At 52.1% G+C, this 19,296-nt stretch overlaps 2 protein-coding genes across 2 annotated transcripts in view; both read right to left on the bottom strand.

Annotated features, from left to right (window-relative positions):
- The window catches only part of SHD (Src homology 2 domain containing transforming protein D), a gene marked incomplete at both ends in the record, with an annotated part of 2,752 nt that extends 1,650 nt beyond the window's left edge, over nucleotides 1-1,102 (bottom strand). The window contains 3 exon segments of the mRNA XM_082010899.1: nucleotides 156-368; nucleotides 469-559; nucleotides 911-1,102. Of these exon segments, the coding sequence (XP_081867025.1) occupies nucleotides 156-368; nucleotides 469-559; nucleotides 911-1,102 (496 nt within the window).
- Nucleotides 1,103-2,871: 1,769 nt separating this feature from the next.
- YJU2 (YJU2 splicing factor homolog) lies at nucleotides 2,872-8,013 on the bottom strand (the record flags this gene model as incomplete). Its single annotated transcript, XM_082010804.1, has 8 exons — nucleotides 2,872-2,957; nucleotides 4,038-4,203; nucleotides 5,186-5,306; nucleotides 5,835-6,016; nucleotides 6,426-6,560; nucleotides 6,892-7,036; nucleotides 7,362-7,462; nucleotides 7,990-8,013. The coding sequence occupies 8 exons, from the start codon at nucleotides 8,011-8,013 to the stop codon at nucleotides 2,872-2,874; spliced, it is 960 nt and encodes a 319-aa protein (XP_081866930.1).
- Nucleotides 8,014-19,296: the final 11,283 nt, after the last annotated feature.

The following is a 19,296-nucleotide window of genomic DNA, read 5'->3' as shown; positions in this document are numbered from 1 at the left end:
CACCGGCTCCCAGTGCCAGAGCACAAGGCAACGTCCTAGATGTCCCCACCCCTGGCTCTGCCTCGCTGCGGTTCCCATTGCCCCCCCTCGGGGTGGGACCCACGGGTGCTGGGGGGGACCCCGGGGTGGGACGCGGCGCCCCGGGACGCTGTCACCTGCGAACGCCCGCGAGATGTGGTCCTTCTTCCACTCCCAGGGCTGGTCATACTCATCGGCCGGGCGCTCGTCGTGGCGGGGCAGGCGGCTGTCCCGCGTGGGGGGCACCCCCGGGCCCTCCCCTGCCCTCTCCCACTCCTCATAGGGGGTGTCGTAGAGCTGGGGTCCCCTCCGCGGCCTGGCCCGCTGGCCCTCGCCCTGCCGCGGGCACCCTGGGGACAGACGGGGCCGGGAGGGGCGGGAGGCACCCTGGCCGTGGGACACCCGCCCGTGGGGCTGGGTGCTGGGGGGGGTGCCCCGCGTGTCACCCACCTGCGGCCTCGCCGGGCCCCTCGCAGCCGCCCTCGGGCGCCGGGTCCTGCTCCCCCTCGAAGGGCTCCGAGTACTCGCCCTCGCCGGAGCCCTGCGGGGGGGTCCTGGGTGGGAAGGGGCCCGCCCCGCTCCCCCCAGCTCCCCCCAGCCCGAGACCCCTCCCCGGGGCGCTGCAGGCTGCCCCCGGGCCCTGCCACGGGGGTCCCCCGCCCTTTCCCCGCTCCCGCCACCCCGGTCCCTTTGTCCCCCGACCTTTTTCCCCTCCCCCGCTGCCCCCCGCCCTCTCCCGGTACCCCCGTCCTTCTCCCGGCCCTCTCGCTCCGCACCCCCCGATTCCTCATCTCCCCCCCCGCCCCGTGCCCGCCGGTCCTGCTCCCCAAGACCCCCGCTCTCCCCGCCCGCCCCACTCACACCTCCCCGGTCCCCCCCCGGTGCCCCCTACCTGCTCCGGCCGTGGGGGGCCGCCCCCCGGCCCCGCGCTCCCCACCCGCACCAGCCGGTGCCGCGGGGAGGCAGCGGCCCCGGTGCCGGTGCCGGTGGGGCGGCGCTCGCCGCCGCTGTAGTCGGGCTGGGGGGGGCGCGGGGGGGAGCGCCGGGCCCCCCGGCCCAGGTACTCCCGGAGCCACTTGGCCATGGCGGGGCCGGCCGGGCCCCCCCGCTGCCGCCGCCGCCGCCGCCGCCGCCGGGAGCCGCTTTGTGCCGCCGCCGCGCGCGGGGCGGACCGGAGCCCCCGGCTCCCCCCCCCCCCGCCTCGCCGCGGGGGCACCGGCACTGCGGGGCGGGCACCAGCAGGGGAAGGCTGAACCCCCTGCGGTGGAGGGGCTCGCCGGGACCCCCAAGTGACACCGGGACCCCCCCGTGTGTGTGTGTCAGCAGGAGAAGGGGGGTGTCACCGGGACCCCCGGACACCAGCAGGAGGCACACCGGCTACAGCTCCCCCCCCCCGGGGGTCCCGGGGCTTAAGGGGAGCCTCAGGGCACACAGTGGGGCAGGAGGGCCAGGACCCCCCAGCCGTGCCCCTCTTTTCCCCTTGTATTGTCCCCTCCCAGAACAAAGGTCCCTTCCGGGGGCCCGGTGCCGAGGGGCGCTGGGGGGCACAGGGAGCTGGCACAGGGCATGGCGGGGGGGCACAGTGTGACCAGGGCCCCCCCAGCTCTGCCGGCCCCGCCCCCTGAACCTCAGCTCCCACTGAACCTCATCCCACACAACCGGCAGGGCTGAGCCTGGTACCCAGCGTTAATATTTGAAGAGGCTAATTACAACACGTGCAAGGAATGCTAATTGGGCCAGGGCCCGGGGGTAGCGGCCTTTTCTCCCCAGCTCCCAGCGTGAATTAATTAACCAGGAGCTGCTCGTCAATTAAGAGGTGGGTGCCTTGATAAGGAGGAAGTTCATGGTCATGGGTGAGATGGGAAGTCTCAGCCCTAGTTGGGGCAGGTAGATACCCTGGGGTGGGTCAGCCCTTCTGATGGACCCATATCATTGGGGTGGGGGGCTGTGGGGCTGCCCCTGCCAGCCCCACACGGGCAGGGCCCGTCACTCGTGCACGCCTGCTACCCTGGAAGATTAAGAGTCACCTGGCTCGGACACATCCTATTTATTAGTGGGTTGTGGCTGTCGGCGAGCCCTGTTGGTCTCTGGGCCAGCAGCAGCCCAGCCCCATCCCCACCGTGCGGGGCTGGATGAGCCCCCCATGTCCACGCTGCAGATTGCATCACCTCCAACAGCAAAATAAGGGGGCACTCGGGATCTGAGCCCCACAGCGGGGGTCAGGAGACAGCCAGGGCCAGAGAAGTGGTGGTGGGCCCTCCCATGGCAAAAGAGGGGTGCTGAGCTCCTGCCTTCCCCCTGCAGGGAGAAAGGGAAGGAAGGCCCCGAGGCCCTTTTATTGCCACGGGAGGGACAGTGTGTCACAAACCCAGGCCCAGGCATGACCAGCGCAGGGGTGAGAGCAGCGGGTACCACCAGGATGGAGGAACTGCACAGCACTGGCTGGCCCCTGTGCTCCCACGCATGTCACGGGTGCGGGGCTGGGTCACACCGTGTGCCAGGGCTGGCTGGAAGCTGGGTCTGGGCTCAGCCAGCCTGGGACAGCGTGCTGGGGCATCCTGCAGACTGCAAGGCGGCAGCGATACCCTCCTCCAAGGAAGCCGTCTTCTTGAGCGGCTCATCCAGGTTCTGTCTGCTGGTGTCGTTAGCCAGCATGGGCGGCCGGGGCCTCGTCCCTGCTGCAGGACAGACGCACACCCTGGGCTGGGCGGGTGAAGACGCTGGGACTCCAGATGGCCTGGAAACCCCCGCAGGGCCCGACGCTGGCTCCGCGTGGGGCTCTGAAGAGCAGCTGCTGTCAGCTGGGAGGGGGAACAGCCCATGGTCCCTGCTCTGCGCTGGCTCAGTCGCTCATCAGTCACTCATGCTGTCCTCGCTGTCCGAATATGCTCCCAACAAGCCGAGAGAGGACGTGGTGCCCGTTGCTGTGGGTAACGAGCCTGGAAGCCGAGCAAGAGAGCAGACACCATCAGGTAGGTCCCTCCCCACTGCTGGCAAACCCCGCTGGCTCGGCATAACCAGCCGCGCGGAAAAACAAGCCTGCCTCGCCGCTCCGGCTGCTCGCAGCTGGAGACAAGGCAGCTGGAGTCCGAGCGCTGCCTCAGCCTGAATCTCGATGAGGACAGCAAGGTTAAATCGAGTGGACAAGGAGACTCCGCGCCCCCTCGGCTGGAGCCTCCTGCTCCCGCCTTGCAGCAATGGGAAGAAGCAGCAAGGTTGGCCCAAGGTCTGCCAAGCCCCCTTCTCCCTCCACAACCCCCTGGGAGATTTCAGCCACTGGAAAGGAAAGAGAGGAGCCGGCTCTCGGCTCTGACCAGGCAAGCTGCAAGCGTGGCAGCGTCATGGGCAGAGAGCCCCGTGCCCTTGAAAGACGGGCAGCCTTCTCCAGTGTAATTTGGCTGAACAGACCCCGCAGCAGCCAGGAGCAGGTGGCTGGGGAAAGTGTTCTCAAAACCGGGGTAACTACGAGAGCTGTCTTTCCCCAGGGATCCCCTGAGGGCAGAGAGGCTTACTAAGCCAAAGGCTTAGGACCAATCAGCCCAGAATCAATCAATTCATCATCCCCTTCTCCAGATCCTCTGGCTTCCTGGGGCAGTGAATGATGAGGTGCTGCTAGAAAGCCTTTCTGCTTGTTTTCACCACTTCTTTAAAGCTTCCAAATTCCAACAGTTTGGCAGGTTTTCTAATCAGGCTCCAAACCAAAGCAATTTTCTTGCTTTTCTGTTTGTATCTTGCTGTTGTGACGGTTCCCAGCCTCGTATCTGCACACTGAGATGCTGTTTTGAAGCTTCTGGCCCTGACAGTCTGTCTCCAAGGCCTTGGCTTACCGCCAAAGGCCAGGAAGGAACCTCTCCTCCATCAGCACATCTGGAAATTGGGACAACCCCCTGTTCTTACACCATCGTGGCCCCATCTGTCCCTTCAGGCTCTGAAGACGGAGCTAAACACCACATGGGTGCTGACAGATCCCTCCCTGATGGTCCAGTTCAAGGCCACCCCATCCCCACGTGAGCAGTTACCGGTGTTGGCCATGGTGGCTTCATTCTCTGTCCCATTAGCCAGGGCAGGACCCAGCTTCTGTTTCCTCACTGTGACCAGCCCGGCCAGCTGGGACTTGGTGTTCAATTTGCCCACACTCCGCTCCCAGCTCTCAGTTTTCAGCTTCTTACTCTGGGGCTGAGGGTCCTGCAGAGTAGAGCGGGGACGTTAGGCTGCTCTGGCCTTGGAGGGGAGGCAGACGGATGGGGGAGAAGGAGCAGTGGTAACAACAGCAGCACAAAGTGCAAGAGTCATGAGGCTAGCTGCTTGGAGCGGCCAAGGCGGGTATCCACCCCCCAGGCACTGGCACAAGCCAGGCAAACAACAGAGCTACGGATCTAAGCGGCTGCAAAACAGCCCTTGGAGACAAAGGTCCCGCTGCCCGTGACAGTCACATCCAGCCTTGCACAGCCACGGGCTGGCCCTGGGATGATGAGCCAGATGCAATGCCACAGGGCTACACAACCGCTGCCAGCCAGGACTGCGTGCCTGCAGGTGGTCCAGACACTGAATCAAACTCCCCCGGGCACGAGGATTAGTGCCGGGCCAGGGAACATAGCTCAGATTAACCCCAGCCCGGCTTAGAGACACAGCAGCTTTGATTCATCCAACTGGACAGAGGTGCCCGCAGACACGGATCGACATCGGTGAGCAGCAATGCAGGGGCCTGTCTGCAGGGATAATCCCTCCCTTGCAAGTCGGGCACTGAAAGCTCTTTTGTTCTGTATGTCTCCAACACAGACAAAGCAGAACGAAAGGAGAGGCTGTCCCAGGCAGTGGTTTCATTGCTGTAATTTTCAGAGCGCTGAAATCGTGCCTGAAGTATGACCAAGGCAAAGGCGAGCCCGTCCTTTTCGAGCTGAAAGGGAAGGCACGTCCTGAGCAAGGACAGGGGGCAGCTCCCTCCCAGCCTTTGTCAGCAGACGCAGTCTAAAATCACCAACTGATCCCTGTCTCCTTTCAGCCCAGTGCACAGGGACACAGGCTTTCTAAACTGCTCATGCGTGACAGGCATTAGGGCTCCGGCATCGCACAGAGCGGGGACAGAAGAGACAACACGCTTCCCAGGAGAGCGGATTTGTCTGGGGGAAGAGGTGCGGTGGGTGAAAGAGCCTCTGCCTCCACTCACCTCCTGCAAGATGTCCGTAGGTTTAGTTTTCGCCATGGGCTTTGCGTGCAATTTCGCAGGCTCTTCGTCAGAGTCGGAGTCTACCAGCAGCCGCCGATTCTGGGCCTGCTCCAGCATAGCCCTGCAAGGAGAGAGGCCGCACGCGGAGGGTTAGAGCTGGCTCCATTCCACTGCCATGCCAAGCGGTGCCGGCTGTGCACTGTGCCTGCATTGTTTGCTGTAACGGGAGCTGGAATTCAGCAGCGGTGCAATGGGATCCATCTTCTCAGGTGCTTTTTAAGAAGTCATGTTCAAGCAGTGCCCGAAGACTGACAGCACTGAGATCTGCAGCATCAGCCAGGTGCAGAAACTCTCTCTCCATGCAACGACACTTCTCAGGGGGAGTCAGGCCCCTGCAGCAGCTCAGATCTCCCCCCAAGATGCGTCAGTGATACCAACACACCTCCACCTCCCTAAACACTTTGCCACGACAAACTGTCCCCAATCTCCTCGCAGCCCACTCAGGACTACACCCCACCCACAAAACTCCTGTGAACTCAGGCCCCTCAGGCAGGGCCCTCTCTTAAGCACTCTTGGGGTGCTGACGAAAGGTGGGCCAGGACCAGCATGGCTGATTTCACACGCCCATGAATGCTTCCAGCCCACTCACTTTATCTCTTGCTCATCCTCCTCTTGCTCCTTGCGCTTCTGCTCCTCCTCGTACTCCTTGTACTGCTTCAGCATCGCCTCAAAGTCCACGTTTGCCTGGCGCTGGTTGAGTTCCTTCAGCTCCTGCAGGTTCTCCAGAACCTCCATCTCCAGCTTGGAGTCCTTGGTTCGGTTCTCCAGGACCTGGGTGACCAGAGGGAAGTTGGGCTTATGTGAGGTAGCAGAGCCTGCCAGCAACCTCCAACATCGCCTCCCCACCCAGTACAGGGCAGGAAGCACTAAGAGGATCACCCTTGGTTTTGGGTTTTAATAGGACAGGAAAAACTGTGGCGAGATGCAGTCTGACACAAGTTCCAGCACAGGAGGAAGCCTCCTGAGAGTTGAACTTGATGATCTTAGAGGTCTTTTCCAACCTAATGATTCTAGGATTCTATAAGATCAGAGAGCTGTCTCTTGTCTGTCCAGAGCACAGCGATACCTTGGGAGCCTGAAGAACTAAACTGATGGCTACAAAGTCACCTGCTCTGCTGGGGAAAGCCAGCCAGGGCAGGAGAGAGGTTTGCCTTCTGCAGAGAAGGGCATGTTCTTGTACCTTCATGGGATTGTTGAGCTCTTCCTCTTCCCTCTCCTTCTGCATTCTTTTCTCCTCTTCCTCCAAGAGCTTCTCAGCTTGGAAATTGCGAGTGGCACCATGCTCCATGGTGTAGTCTGTGTTCTCAGGATCTGTCTAAGGAAGAAACAAGACAGCAAAATCATTGTACTGGAGCAATTCTGCTCCAGCCATCCTGTGGCCACTTGAGAGCTGCATGCAAACGTTTCCCAGTTTCATTCACATCACAGAGCAGGCAATCACCCACAGCGTTTTGTTCTGCTCCAGTTGATGTGCTGCAGCCCACGGACGGACAGCCATGAAAAGGGAAGATACACCAGACAGCACACACTCAGACTCAGCCTTTCCTGGGACACCCCCTCCCCATGGGGTCAGTACCCAGTGACATCTACAGGCTGCACAGCCTCCCCAGAAAGTGAAAGCACAGAAAATACAGAACATATTTCACCTTGAAAGTGATCTCTGCCAGGCAACGTGTGCACTTGATATAGAAGCGGAAGATGGGAAGTCCCAGGTACACCTCATTCTGAACAGTTTCCTTGCGGGCATTAAACTTCTTCCCCTTATAGATGTATTCACCACATGTCTTGCATCTAGAAAGGAGAGAGAAAGGTCCATAAAGCATCAAAAAAAGGGAATAAACAAACCAAGAAAAGTCCAAGTGATTTTCGGGCTGTGTCAACCCAGGTTCTGAGCAGTGGTTATTTTCTCCATTGGAAATTCTGTACCTGCTCTTCAAACAACCCCCAAATCATCCACAGCACCTCTTCCTTCTCCATCACCCCTCTTCTTTTGGTCTGTGTCACCTCTAACAGCTGCTGGCAGCCACTGCCCTGCAGCGTATGGAGGCTAAACAATTCCCAAGCACACTCCTCTCTTCTAGAACCACTTCCTTCCGACCAGTACAGCCCCTCTTACCGCATGTTGAACGGGGCCATGAGCCGCACCACATACTGTCGGTCCTTTGGGAGTTTGAGTTTTGGGATCTTAGCAGGATCGAAGTCCGGCGGGTAGTATTTCTACAGAGACAGAGCAGAGACGCATGTGTGCTGGGCACAATCACCTAGGGCAGTGTGAACCGTGGGAGGCAGGCTCCCAGCTGCCACATCAGCCTAAGGCATCAGCTCCACACAGGAGCCAGCGTGCCCCTATTAACCAGGCGTGGTCTTAAGTGCTAAACACTCTATGCACCACTCCCCGCCAAAGCCAGGCATGGTGGTGCGTGGCTGTCTGTCTGTACATCCTCAACCCCAGGCCCCAGGAGCCTCGCACGACTTTAGGGCCTAACACTCTTGCCCCAGGTAGCCCCCGCCAAGCGCTCCCAGGAGCCCCAGCCTGGGGATCCCCACCCCAATCCTCCCCTCTCAGCCTGAGAGTCCCCTCAGGGACCCCCCTCTGCCTCAGGACCCCCCAACCGACCAGGGGGTCGCCAGCACCCCCGGTCTGAGGACCAATCTCAGCGATCAGGGCATCCTCCCCAGAACCAGCCCATCCTGGGGACCCCCCCGGACCCCCTCCCAAGTAGTGGTACCCCCCTCCAACTCACGTTCAACACCTTCCGCTCCGACATGGCTGCGACCTCCCCCAACCACCGGTGCCACCCAGCAAGCTGCCCCCCGCACCTCTCGCCACTTCCGGGAAGTAGCTCCGCCTTCCTCCGCCGCTCATTGGTGCGATGACTCACCGCCCGGCTGCTCCTCGTCGTTACTGGCTGTTTCTGCCGTCCGTCAGCGAGCTGCACCGACCGATAAAAGTCCGCCGGTGCGCCGTGACCTGAGAAGAGGTTCCGCCGATTCTGCCCGAGGCGTGCTGGGTGCTGGGTGCTGGGTGCTGGGTGCTGGGTGCTGGGTGCTGGGTGCTGGGTGCTGGGTGCTGGGTGCTGGGTGCTGGGTGCTGGGTGCTGGGTGCTGGGTGCTGGGTGCTGGGTGCTGGGTGCTGGGTGCTGGGTGCTGGGTGCTGGGTGCTTCCGCAGGGCAAAGTGGGCCCTGAGCAGGCCCTTGTGCTGCAACTACAGATGTTTATCATATGGATAATGGGCTTAAAAAAAGAAGTCTGTGTTTTATGAGAAATATTCCCCCAGCTGCAGTATGCTATCTCTGTTCTGTGAGGCATTTTCTGGTCAGTCTTTGGGATGGGAAGAAACTAAATTAATTGTCCCTAATGCAGCTATATTAGTGCTTTTGGTGTTGCGAGTAAGTTCAGCGGGAGAACTTTCTGGTGAGTGCTTTGCTGTGCTTTTAAATGAAGGGGAAACTCCTTTGCTTCTCTTTCCTGCTCATGTGTGCTTTGGTGTTTCTTGCTTAAAACTGAGGATTCAGAGTCCTTCACTTACAGTTTATTTGTTTGAGTTTTTAGCTGAGAGTTTCTTATGTGGGGGTTATAGTTTCTTACTGTATTTTGAAAAAAAGAGCCATGAGCTGTGAAAATTTCCTGCAGGGCTCTGTTCTGGTGATTGGGAAAAAGTACAGATGAGTGAAATTTTCCTCTCTAATATCAGTGCTGAATCCTATCCCTGGAGGAAAAAGGTGGGGGAGGCCAGCAGCTCCTTAGTTTCTTGCCTCATCATGAGCAGGAGCTGACCCTTCCCTACCGGGCTGATGGATGTTGATTTGGTAATGGCTCCTTAGGTGACACGGGGTGCCTATGGACTGAGGTGGATGATAGGCTTGCTCCTGGGTGTTGTGTGTATGCATTAATTAATAAACACTTGCTTTATTCAGCTCATGTCCCTGTACCTTTGCACTCAGTAAAAAGTGTCTTGACAGGGTGTCCTGGGGAGGGGGGTACCCAGCGTGGGGCTCCCAGAGCACCCTGAGGCTCCTTGGCCAGCTGGGACAGCCCTGGGGCCATTTGCAAGGCAGGTCCTGCCTGCAGCCCAGGCCCCTCCAGACCCCCTGGATGGGGGGAGCGATGGCAGAGCTGGGCCTGGGCAGGGGGAATGGCCTCTCCTGGGTGACCTCCCCAGCTCCAGTGCTCGCTGCAGCCCTGCTGGGAGATGCAAGTTGGCCGGTTGTCCATTTTGCCCCTTGGGGCATGCTGAGAGGGGGTAGTGCTGTGGTGCGGGGCTGTCAGGATGCCACCAGGGCTCTGCCCATCCTGCCGGGAGGAGTTGTCTCTGCCTTGGGCCTTCTCTCACATCGCATGCTGAGGCCCCCGTTCGTTCTCTGAGCCGCCTTTTATCCCCTGGCCCTCTTGAGGCCTTCTCCAGGCCCACCGCCATGCCTGTGACACCCTCCTCGTGCCCCACGGCCCTCTAACACCCCCTGGGGCCCCTCACAACCCTCCTCCATCCTTGTGTCCCAGAACAGTCCTTTTTCTTCTCTGCACCACCCAGGATGTCTCGGAGTCCCTCTGTACTCTCCTCACAGCATTCCCAAACCCCGTTACAACCCTGTGGCATCCTTCAAGGCCCCTTACAACCTCCTCTCAGGCCCTCGGCCCTGCCTGGGATCCTGTTTTAGCGTTTGAGCCCCTCAGGACCTCTGTGCTGCACACACAGCAGCTCTCCGGGGATACAAGGCCGAGTTTGGGATCGTGGAACAGGAGACTGCCAGTTTTGAAGAGAGAAAGGAGCCCTCGGGGCACAGTCCTGTGATTTCAGTGCCAGGTGACACTCGGCAAGAACTGGAGGTGGCTGCTGGAACAGGGGAGAGGCGGAATCGGTGACGGCAATGGCCTGAGAGGAGGAGTGCGCCGGCGAAGCGACCCGCATGACAAGGGCGCGAACGGCCGCAGAGCACAAGCGCCGCCGGCCCGCGCGGGAAGCGGAGCGCCGCAGTGCGCATGCGCCCCGGCGTGCCCCGCGCGCAGCCAGCGGGGCGGGCTCTCCTCACACAAAGGCGCAGCGCTGGGAAAATGGCGGCGACGGCAGCGGTAGCGGCGGCCAGTGAAAGCGCCGGCGGCAAAATGGAGGAGCCGGCGGCGACTGCGGCGACGGCGGCGGCTCCGCCACCACCTAATGGGGCAAGCAGTGCTGGGGATCCGCCCCCCAAGAGGTAGGGTGGCCGCTCTGGGGCCGCGTTACCGCCTGGGCCTGCTGCGCCGCATGCGGCCTCCCCGCGCCGCGGGCCTGGCCTGAGCCGGGCCGAGTGGGGGGGCCGGGGCCGTCGCCGCTGCGCCGGGAGGCGGGGGCGGCTGTCGGCGGGGCCGGGCCTGGGGCCAGGGCTGCTGCTGAAGCGAGGGCCTGTGTTAGCCTCCGGGCGGGGCCTACCCGCTGCGGCGCGGAGGCTGGCGGGCGCGGAGCCGCCCCGGGCAGGCGCGCCCGGGGGCGCTCGCCGTCCGAGGTCGGAGCAGGGAGGGAGTAGGTCCCTCGTCCTGGCGCTTTGTGCACTGCGCAGGCCCCGGTTTGGGGCGGCCAGGGAGATCCTAGAGATCTTTGCTTATTCCTGTTAGAAAATGTTTCTGCTGGGCCTTAGTGGACAAATTAAAGCCTCTCCTAGACGCATAGGCAGTGCCAGTGGGGTGGGTTTTGGTGTTGTAAGTTAATCACTTTTTGTTCTGTCAATGGCAGGTTGCAAGAGCTAAGCTCTTCTCGGGCAGTTATCTGTCATAGTGCTGCAACATTTGGAGCAAAGTGTGCTCTGTTTCGTGGTCGATGATTTACCTGTGGAGTGGGTTAGGAACACGAGAGGCAAATGCCTCGAGAGCGAGAGCTTGAAGGCAATGCCAGGCACTAAGTTAGGGTTGTGTGTCTGATGTCACTAGAATGTTACAGAAATTAAAAAGAAAAATTGCAGGGCTTACGATTCTAGGTCTGTGAATGTGGGCATGATAAGCAGAAAAATCTTGAACTGCTGTCTCTCTCCTATCTTAACACTAACCTCATTTTGGAAAATTCCATAGTTAGCAAAGCTTTTTTAAATACCAAATCTATGGAATAAAGCACACATTTTTTTCGGTTAATTTTCGTCCCTAGGCCTTAAATGCCGTGGAGATAAGAATTAGCATTTTGAACCTGACGTTCTGTGAGTAATGTTTCAGACTTGAGGTCAGATTTGTTTATCTGCTGTTCCTGAGGTGTGTTACATAGTTGTGTGTCAGTCGGGCTGCTGTTTGCTGCAGACTGTTACGCCCAGGCATGTTGCATATCTGCAGTCTGACCCAGAGCTGACAGAATCTGAATAACAGAGGCCAGCTCGATGGTCTGTAGTTAATTGGAGATAACATGGGTATGGCAAGGAGATGGCGGTATGTCTTGAGTTGGAAAACCGCTCTCATCTGCCCCTGCTGCCTCAGTTTGTGGTTTGTGGTTTCACATGACTGGGAAGGCAGTCTGCTTTCCAAGTGTCACTTTTTGGGAAGAATGTCCAGATCTATTTTTTTTTTCCCCTCAACACAAAATAGTTAAACTGTGCTTATGGCAACCAAAAAATTACTGTCATACGCGACTCTCTCTTTGTCTGCTTCCTGCCAGGCAGGAACAGGCATGCCTGTTCAGGAGCGGAGGCAGTCCTGACCTGGAGGGTGGGGATCCCACCGTGGCACATAATACAGTGAAGGGAAGGATTTTCCCATCATTTTCTCTCCTCCTTCTGTTGGGTAGTTGGTATGTGGGGGATGATCTTAGATTCTGTTTACACCTTGAAGTGAACTTACTCTTGGCGACGGTAGCAGAGCCTGCAGCTCTAGGTAAAATGTAATCAGTAATTTGTCTTGTATAAGGAGACAATTTATTCCTGGAAGTATTAAGTAAAGATGTCTCTTTTATTCTCATTTTCTTTTTTTCCTGGCCCTGTCATATTTGTAGTCTTTGCAGAGAGCTTGTCTTTTTATCGAGGTGCAATTCTGTTTGTAATATCAAACTCCATGTGGAAAAACTAACACTTCTACAGTGATAATGCCAGCGTTCATGTGAGCGTATTTTCAGTGCCCTTCAGGGGGATCTGCCTATACTGGATTTTAATTCTTAGTGATTTCTGGTAGACTTGTTGGGTCTAGGTGGTGTGTTTAAGAAATCTTGCAGAGGAATGTGCATCAGTTCATATCTTTGGAGGAAATAAGAGCTTCCCTTTCAGTTCCTCCTTCTACACATATCACAAACAGGAGAATTTTTCTTAAGTCTTGATGACACATTTCAGCTCTGTAACCCAAGGAAAAAAAAAACCAGAGTAGATGACATATCTTCTGAAAGTAACTACTTAAGTGCATTATTTTCTGTGGATCTTGCGTTAGCCTTGGTGTAAATGGATCAGTTGCTCAGAGTGGTTCCTTTTTGGGATGAGCAAAGCTGCTGTGGGAATTTTATCTCGCCTGCCCTTCCAACTGAGGGATACTCACAGGCAAGCATGGTGTATTTTGGAGGTGATGTGGGGCTCATTCCTTCCTGCTGTCTAGAACTGCCTTAAAAGAAGCCCTGAATGCTCAGTTGTTTTCAGACTTGGTAACCATGTCTTTTAAGTGATTTCTGTGGACCTGTGCCTGCCTGTTCTTGTCCTTTCGGTGTGTGAAACCCATGGAGATGGTGTCTGAAATCCCACAAAAGAAAAAAAAAAATCACCAACTTCGCAGCTGAAGTAGTTTCCTTGACATTTCTCTTGACCTGGATGGATTTTGTTATGATGAATATGATAAGGAATATGTGATAGGCTAATGCTTGTCTGAATTCTTTACAGATGTATCAAAGCTTGAGGTGTTTTAAGGCTCTCAAGTCAGCTTAAAATGCAGGATTGCAAAAAAATGTCTGCATCATACTGCATTACTTCGAAGCATGTTATATAGTAGTTAAACCCAGGGGGAATGTAAATAGTTCCAGTCTGAGGAATAACCATAAAAAACTGGGTGTAGCTTTTGACACAAGCACTAAATTTTGTGTTATTTCTTCAGCCAAACAGAAGTTAAGGTGTTAGAAGGATTGGCCTATTTTGAATCTATTTTTGGATTTTTAATTACTTCATTACTCAAAAAGCTTTAAAGAAATTCGGTAAGGGAAGGTCTAAAAATTTTACTTTTTGGTGAAATATAAATATTGTACATTAAAAAAAAAAATCTGTTCTTTAGTTAATAGACCCCTTTTCCAGCCTATTACTTACGTGCTGAACCTATGTCTCTTTTGACATGAAGTGATGCATGATGGCCATACTTAGAGCCAAATTCTCTTTGCGGTTATGGCTGTATCCATAAGGTACGATATTTTGTGTGTTTGCCAGTAACATGTCCTTGTGGCTGAAAAAGTGTAGGCTGCTATGTAATAAAAATGGGGAACCCACTCATGTAAAACTTCATAGGCGTCTGCATACTTGTTTCTCTTTTTTCCCTGCAGGCTGTTGTATCTGTTCAGTGATTGAAATCATTCTAAAGGAACAGACAGTGTTGATGCAGAAGTGTGTTCACATCAGAGCCAGAATTTCTGACATGGCTTGGACTTTGCAGGGCTATGTAGGCGTTAAGTTGAGGAAAAGCTCAGTTTATGTACAGATAAGTTTTAGAAACTTCACTAGCTTTTTTGACTAACGTGTTCTCATGAATTCTTTTTAAAGATGTATTTCTTCATCTTCTCAACCAGCACAAAGTGAACAATGAGATTAATTGGATTAGTTAAGGGAGTCATGTCAGGCTGAGGTATTTAATACTCCTGGTTTTATGTATGTATTTAATTTTAAATACTGTTATTCAGTGGCACTTAATGTCCTGTTAAGAACTGATGGTCATCTAGGTTGGTTAAGCAATAGTCTTAATTTCAAACTTTTTAATTTTTGACCTGTTAGAGTTGGTATTCTGAAATAGTTAAAAAGACCATTCAATACATTTGTTGGAATGCACAGTTGCTTTGAATTTGTGTTGTCCAAAAACTGTATTAATTGGAGGAGGAAGAAAGTGTTGTTAGGTAAGAATTGTTGACGTGAGTGTTTTGTTAGATACAGGATTATTTTGTTAAAATTCTTTGGTGTTAGACTACAAATATGGTGGGTCAATGTATTATTTGACTTAAAAGTCTTCAGGTAGTATAGTGTGCTAAGGAGAAAATAAATAGGGTGGACGTCTGGTCTGGAGTGTCACGAGGAGACGGAGTAAGGCTTGGTCGGCTTTAAAGAGATTCAGCTTAGGAAATGCCAAACTTGGGTTACATTGGATAAATGTGGGAGAAAATAGTGGATCTTCATGACATAGGTTGTCTGCTATTAGGAAATATTTTGTTATAATACACTATGTAGCACTGGTACCATGCGTATCAGCTTTGCTTGAAAGGTGTACAGTTTTGCAAATAGTGTGAATGGATGAAACTTTGCCAGTTTTGATTTAGTTTTAAAAATGTAACAAGTTATGTTCCAAGAGGTGGTGTGACATTGATCAAATGCCAGAGTAGTTAATGTGTGTGATTATCTTTCTTTGCTTGCAGTGAAGGTGAACGACCAAGCCAAAATGAAAAAAGAAAAGAGAAAAGTGTCAAAAGAGGAGGAAATCGCTTTGAGCCATATGCTAATCCTGCTAAAAGATACCGAGCTTTTATTACAAATATTCCATTTGATGTGAAGTGGCAGTCTCTGAAAGACCTGGTCAAAGAGAAAGGTAATGTACAACTCAGGTGGCCAAGTGATGTCTGTCATCTTACTTGTGGCTGACTGTTTGTAAACTTAAGAGTTGAAGGTCTGGGTGGACGAAGTGACATGAGTTTTGTAAAAGGTCTTCTTGAAGCCTTTTTGGGTGTTGCACAACTTCTGCTCCCTGGCAGCCTTCGAGACGGATAGTTCCTTTATAGGCATGTTGGCATACAGCTAATAGTGCTTCATCGGGGATTTAAAATAGTATTTTTCTTAGGGGGGAAAAATGAGGCTTTTATCAGACTTCAGCCTTGACATGCAACAAAACTTTCTGAAGCATTTGAATGTCTTTTGGGTAATGAAGCTAGTTGTTTACTGCTGATCTGGTGTGTGGATATACAGCTGTGTCCCCAAACTTGGTAGTGATCTGTGCTTAGATAAAGATCCATACTGCCATTTGATAGCAGTAAAATGTATTTAAGGGTGACCTGCAAAAAAGAAAAATCAGGTTTGTGCTTTGGCATGTGCTGCAACACAGTTAGGGCTTTGGAAATCATGTTCATGGTGTTTCCCCCTTCCACACTTCTATTTAACTGTCCCATGTGAATGGGAGCCGCCTTACTTTGTTGACCTTACCATCTTCATCTCTTGAAGAAGATGAAGAAATTGAGCTCACTACTCTCAGGTGGTGACAAGTCTAAATGTAGCGTTATTTCTTTAAGCTGATGTGCAGCTTTACTAGTTTTCAAGTCACCGTGGAAATGCAGCGGAGTGGCAAGAAAATACTTGGCTTCTCCATCATTAAAATGTCTCAAAACAAGTTAAGAGTAACTAATCCAACCACTCCTTGTGGGTCACTTCTAAAATACATAGCATCAGTCATAAACATCTTGCAAAATAGTGATCAGTGTTCACTTGTGTTTGAACTAGGTAAGGAATGATAGTTAATGTGTTCACAAGGTGTGGCCTAATGAATGGGAAAACAAATTTCCAAAAGGTTTAAAATGTTTGTCTTTGGAGGCAAAATGGAACCGAGTCTGCGTAACGAACTTCAGGACTATAAGCCCTGGGAAACTTACATAATTAGAGGCTGTGAAAGGTTGATGCTTGAGATTCAGCAATGATTTTCTGTAATGTGAAGAATTATGGTCTTAAAGACTGCTTTAACAGGCCCTAATTATGAATGGTCCCGTGCCTTAAACTATGCTTTCACTGTGCTACACAAGGTACATTGGTTAATAGGAGTATCTGTATGTGTAGATGTCTAATTTTAAGTACTGTGTTGAATTCCGTTCCAAGTGTCTTGTGGTTTCTCTCCAGTTCACGTGGATGGAAAAGTCCGGTGTGAGATTGTTTCCTGCCTTGCTGTTCAGCTGCTCATTCCAGCAGATACTCCTAGGGGAACAGTGAAACCTCTTCATTCTGTCTGCAGGGCTTGTTATGCTAAACATTGAGAAGCATTGTTCTTGGTTTTTGGGACTGCTTGTTAAAATACAACAGTTTAGATTTGCTGTGTAGTTGCGATTCATTCTAATTAGTCACTGACTTCTACCAAATTGGTGCTCTTGTGCTGTGCTTGAACTTGCTCAATCGGTACTTCTCGATACAAGGCATAGTAGTTCCAAGAACCAGGAATGTGACTGTGGAAAATTCTAAACGTTAGAATTCTTGGTTTGTAAGGGTAAGAATTACAGGCCAAACGTTCAAGGTTTTGGGAGCACGTGAAACAGGTCTGTACACAAAGGGTAAACATAGGTGTTTCATGACTGCTCCATCGCTTGGCAGTCGTGAAGACTTAAGCTGTTAGCAGCAATGGCATAGCAGGTTGCTGAACGTAGGAGGAGTTCACCTCAATCGGCTGTTTTGCGTCAGTAAGTATGGTTTAGGAGACATGAGCTTTGAGGTCTGCTCATATTTCTGCAACCTGGTTTTTCAGATGCGTACATCTGAAGTCTTCTAAAGGTGACATCTGTCTCAAGAGTAATGCCTTGGTTCAGTCATTTCAGTGTATTTGTTGGTGAAACTCAATTACAGGTATGCAGTATGACACAGTTATTAATGACATTAAAAAATGTTCTTGTTTGAAACTCCCTTGTATTGGCTGACAAACACAAGGTTCTACTAAACTGACGTAATCAGCATTGATAACTGGCAATTGGTGAATGGCTTCAGGAGAAAAATGAGGCAGTTGTTCTTCAGCATGCTCCGTGTAAGTGGAGTCTAAATGTAAACATGATTGAATGCTAAATAGCTGTCCTAATCTGTCCCCCAACAAACAGCTCTGTCTTAGGGAGAAAAATGGTAATGCTTCATGGCAGCTGGCACAGCGAGGTGATACCATATGACAAAAAAGAACTTGTATTTGAATTTGAGATATTTATTGATTCCTTTAGGAAATAGAGAATTTTGTATTTTAAACCCTTTTTTTCCTGACAAGACTAGCAAGATGGCATACAATACAAGGAGAAAGATTAGCTGTAAAACTAAACAATTCTGTTCTGCTCTGTTGCAAAGCCAGGAGCAGTTGCAGTCAAGGCCATGCTCATGTCGCATTCAAAGATTCCAGGACAGCCCAGGGACTGTTTGTACTGGCATGGTTGTACCCACGTTTACCTAAGGCAGAGCTGTAGTGTGGAGCAGGCATGCTTACCTCTTCCTATCAAAACCGGGATGTGAGGAAAAGAGGCTTTCCCAGCTTAAACTGTCTGTGAAGAAGAGCAGCTGCTAAACTTTGTGTGCTGCCTTCTTTCTTGTTCCATCTCCAGAGATTTTTGGAAATTTGTGGCCGCCTAAAGATGTAACTCGTGCCCTCTTGCTGTTGTACTTGATCCCAGGTGTTAGTTGGGCACTTTTGTTACTTTGGTACTAACAGCTGTTAACTGCAGTACCTGCAGACAGGTGTTACTGGAGAGTCCCTGGATTTCAGTGCCCAAGATTCTGTCGCATTGTGCTTGCAGACTGATTTTTTAGGTGGGCCAAGAGAAAAGGTGAATAAGCAGTGTGGAAGTGCTGTTCCACATCTGACTTGTTCTCCCTTACTTTCAGTAGATGCGCTAATGAATTGCTCTGTTCTTATTGGCCTTAACCATCTCATCAAGGAGGCACTGTCCTTCATCAGCGAATGAGATTTTTCACTTCATCTCTCCTGCCTGGGCTGTTAGAGCCAAAATTACCCATGTTTTTTCCTGTGTTCTCTCATGCAAAAGTGAGATTTACCTTCCCCTAATGTAAAAGGATAGCTTGCGAATTCTCCTCTGTCTCTACTTTGGAAAGAATGTTTTTCTTCCCATTTAACTAAAGCTTCATAAATGTATAAAGTGTGTTTCCCTTCCCTCTCCCCAGCCCAAGCCCCCCATGTAGTTTTTTTAGAGGTTGCCTGTCATGATCTTTAAACTGTAAATGAAGGAGGAGCTGTGACCAATTCTGAATTGCCTCGTGTTGAAAGTATTAGGCTTTTGATGGCAGGGTCCTATTGAATCAGTCACATTTGCTTGTTGTTCCATACGTCAGAAGTTGATGGGGTGTCCTTACAGTTTTGGTAATGTCTTGAGAAGCTTTCTTCTTTATTTAGTATTTACATTTGACCCTCTAGGCCAAAGAAATTACCATGATAGAAAACACTCACCTCTTTTTCAGTTTCTGTGCTTCATCTTGCTGAGATTTGCCTCTCTGCACCTTTCATGCCTTTCAGAGCTTCTTGGTTTGTCACTAACTGTTAAAATCATATTGCCCAACTTTAGAATCTTCAAAGTTGACATCGACATCTGAGTTTGTTATCCTAGTTACTTTCCAGATACGTCTTTAGGGCTAGGTGAATCCATCCGAGCCGTGCCTCAAGTCACCATATGGACGTACTTATCTGAGCTTCCTGAACAGTCATTGGAAAATTACCTGAATGCTGACAGACCAACCTGGCTTGAAGATCTTAATTTTCCACACCGATAAACTTCTTTGGAAAGTGGATATAAAGTTAGAGGGGGGAAAAACCTGATGGCTGTAATGATGAGTAACACTGGAGATTCCTTTGGTTTGTGTTGCTAGTTGTTGTAATGATTTCTGCTTCAGTCTCTTGTTTTAGGAAACACGGAGTTTCTGAAATTTCTCAAACGTGATGTTTAAAAAAGTAAATAAATCTGTCTGCTCTCAGTTAAGTCTTAAAGACACTATGGGGAACATATTCCTTAATTATACTTGCATTGACTTAGAGCTAGTATTTTCTGCAAGTTTTATCTCCCTTTGGAGGCTGGTCTGGTAATAAACTTGAGTTCCTTCAGTCTCTTGAGCTTGGAACAAAATTTCTTCATTTGTGGATATAGGATATGTTTCCTGAAAAAAGCCAACTGTTCTCTGGCATAAAAAAAATTGATCATTGTGCA

The sequence above is a fragment of the Phaethon aethereus genome, assembly GCF_964289735.1.
Source record: "Phaethon aethereus genome assembly, chromosome: 26".
NCBI lineage: Eukaryota > Metazoa > Chordata > Aves > Phaethontiformes > Phaethontidae > Phaethon > Phaethon aethereus.
This window is presented reverse-complemented; position numbering and strand designations above follow the sequence as displayed.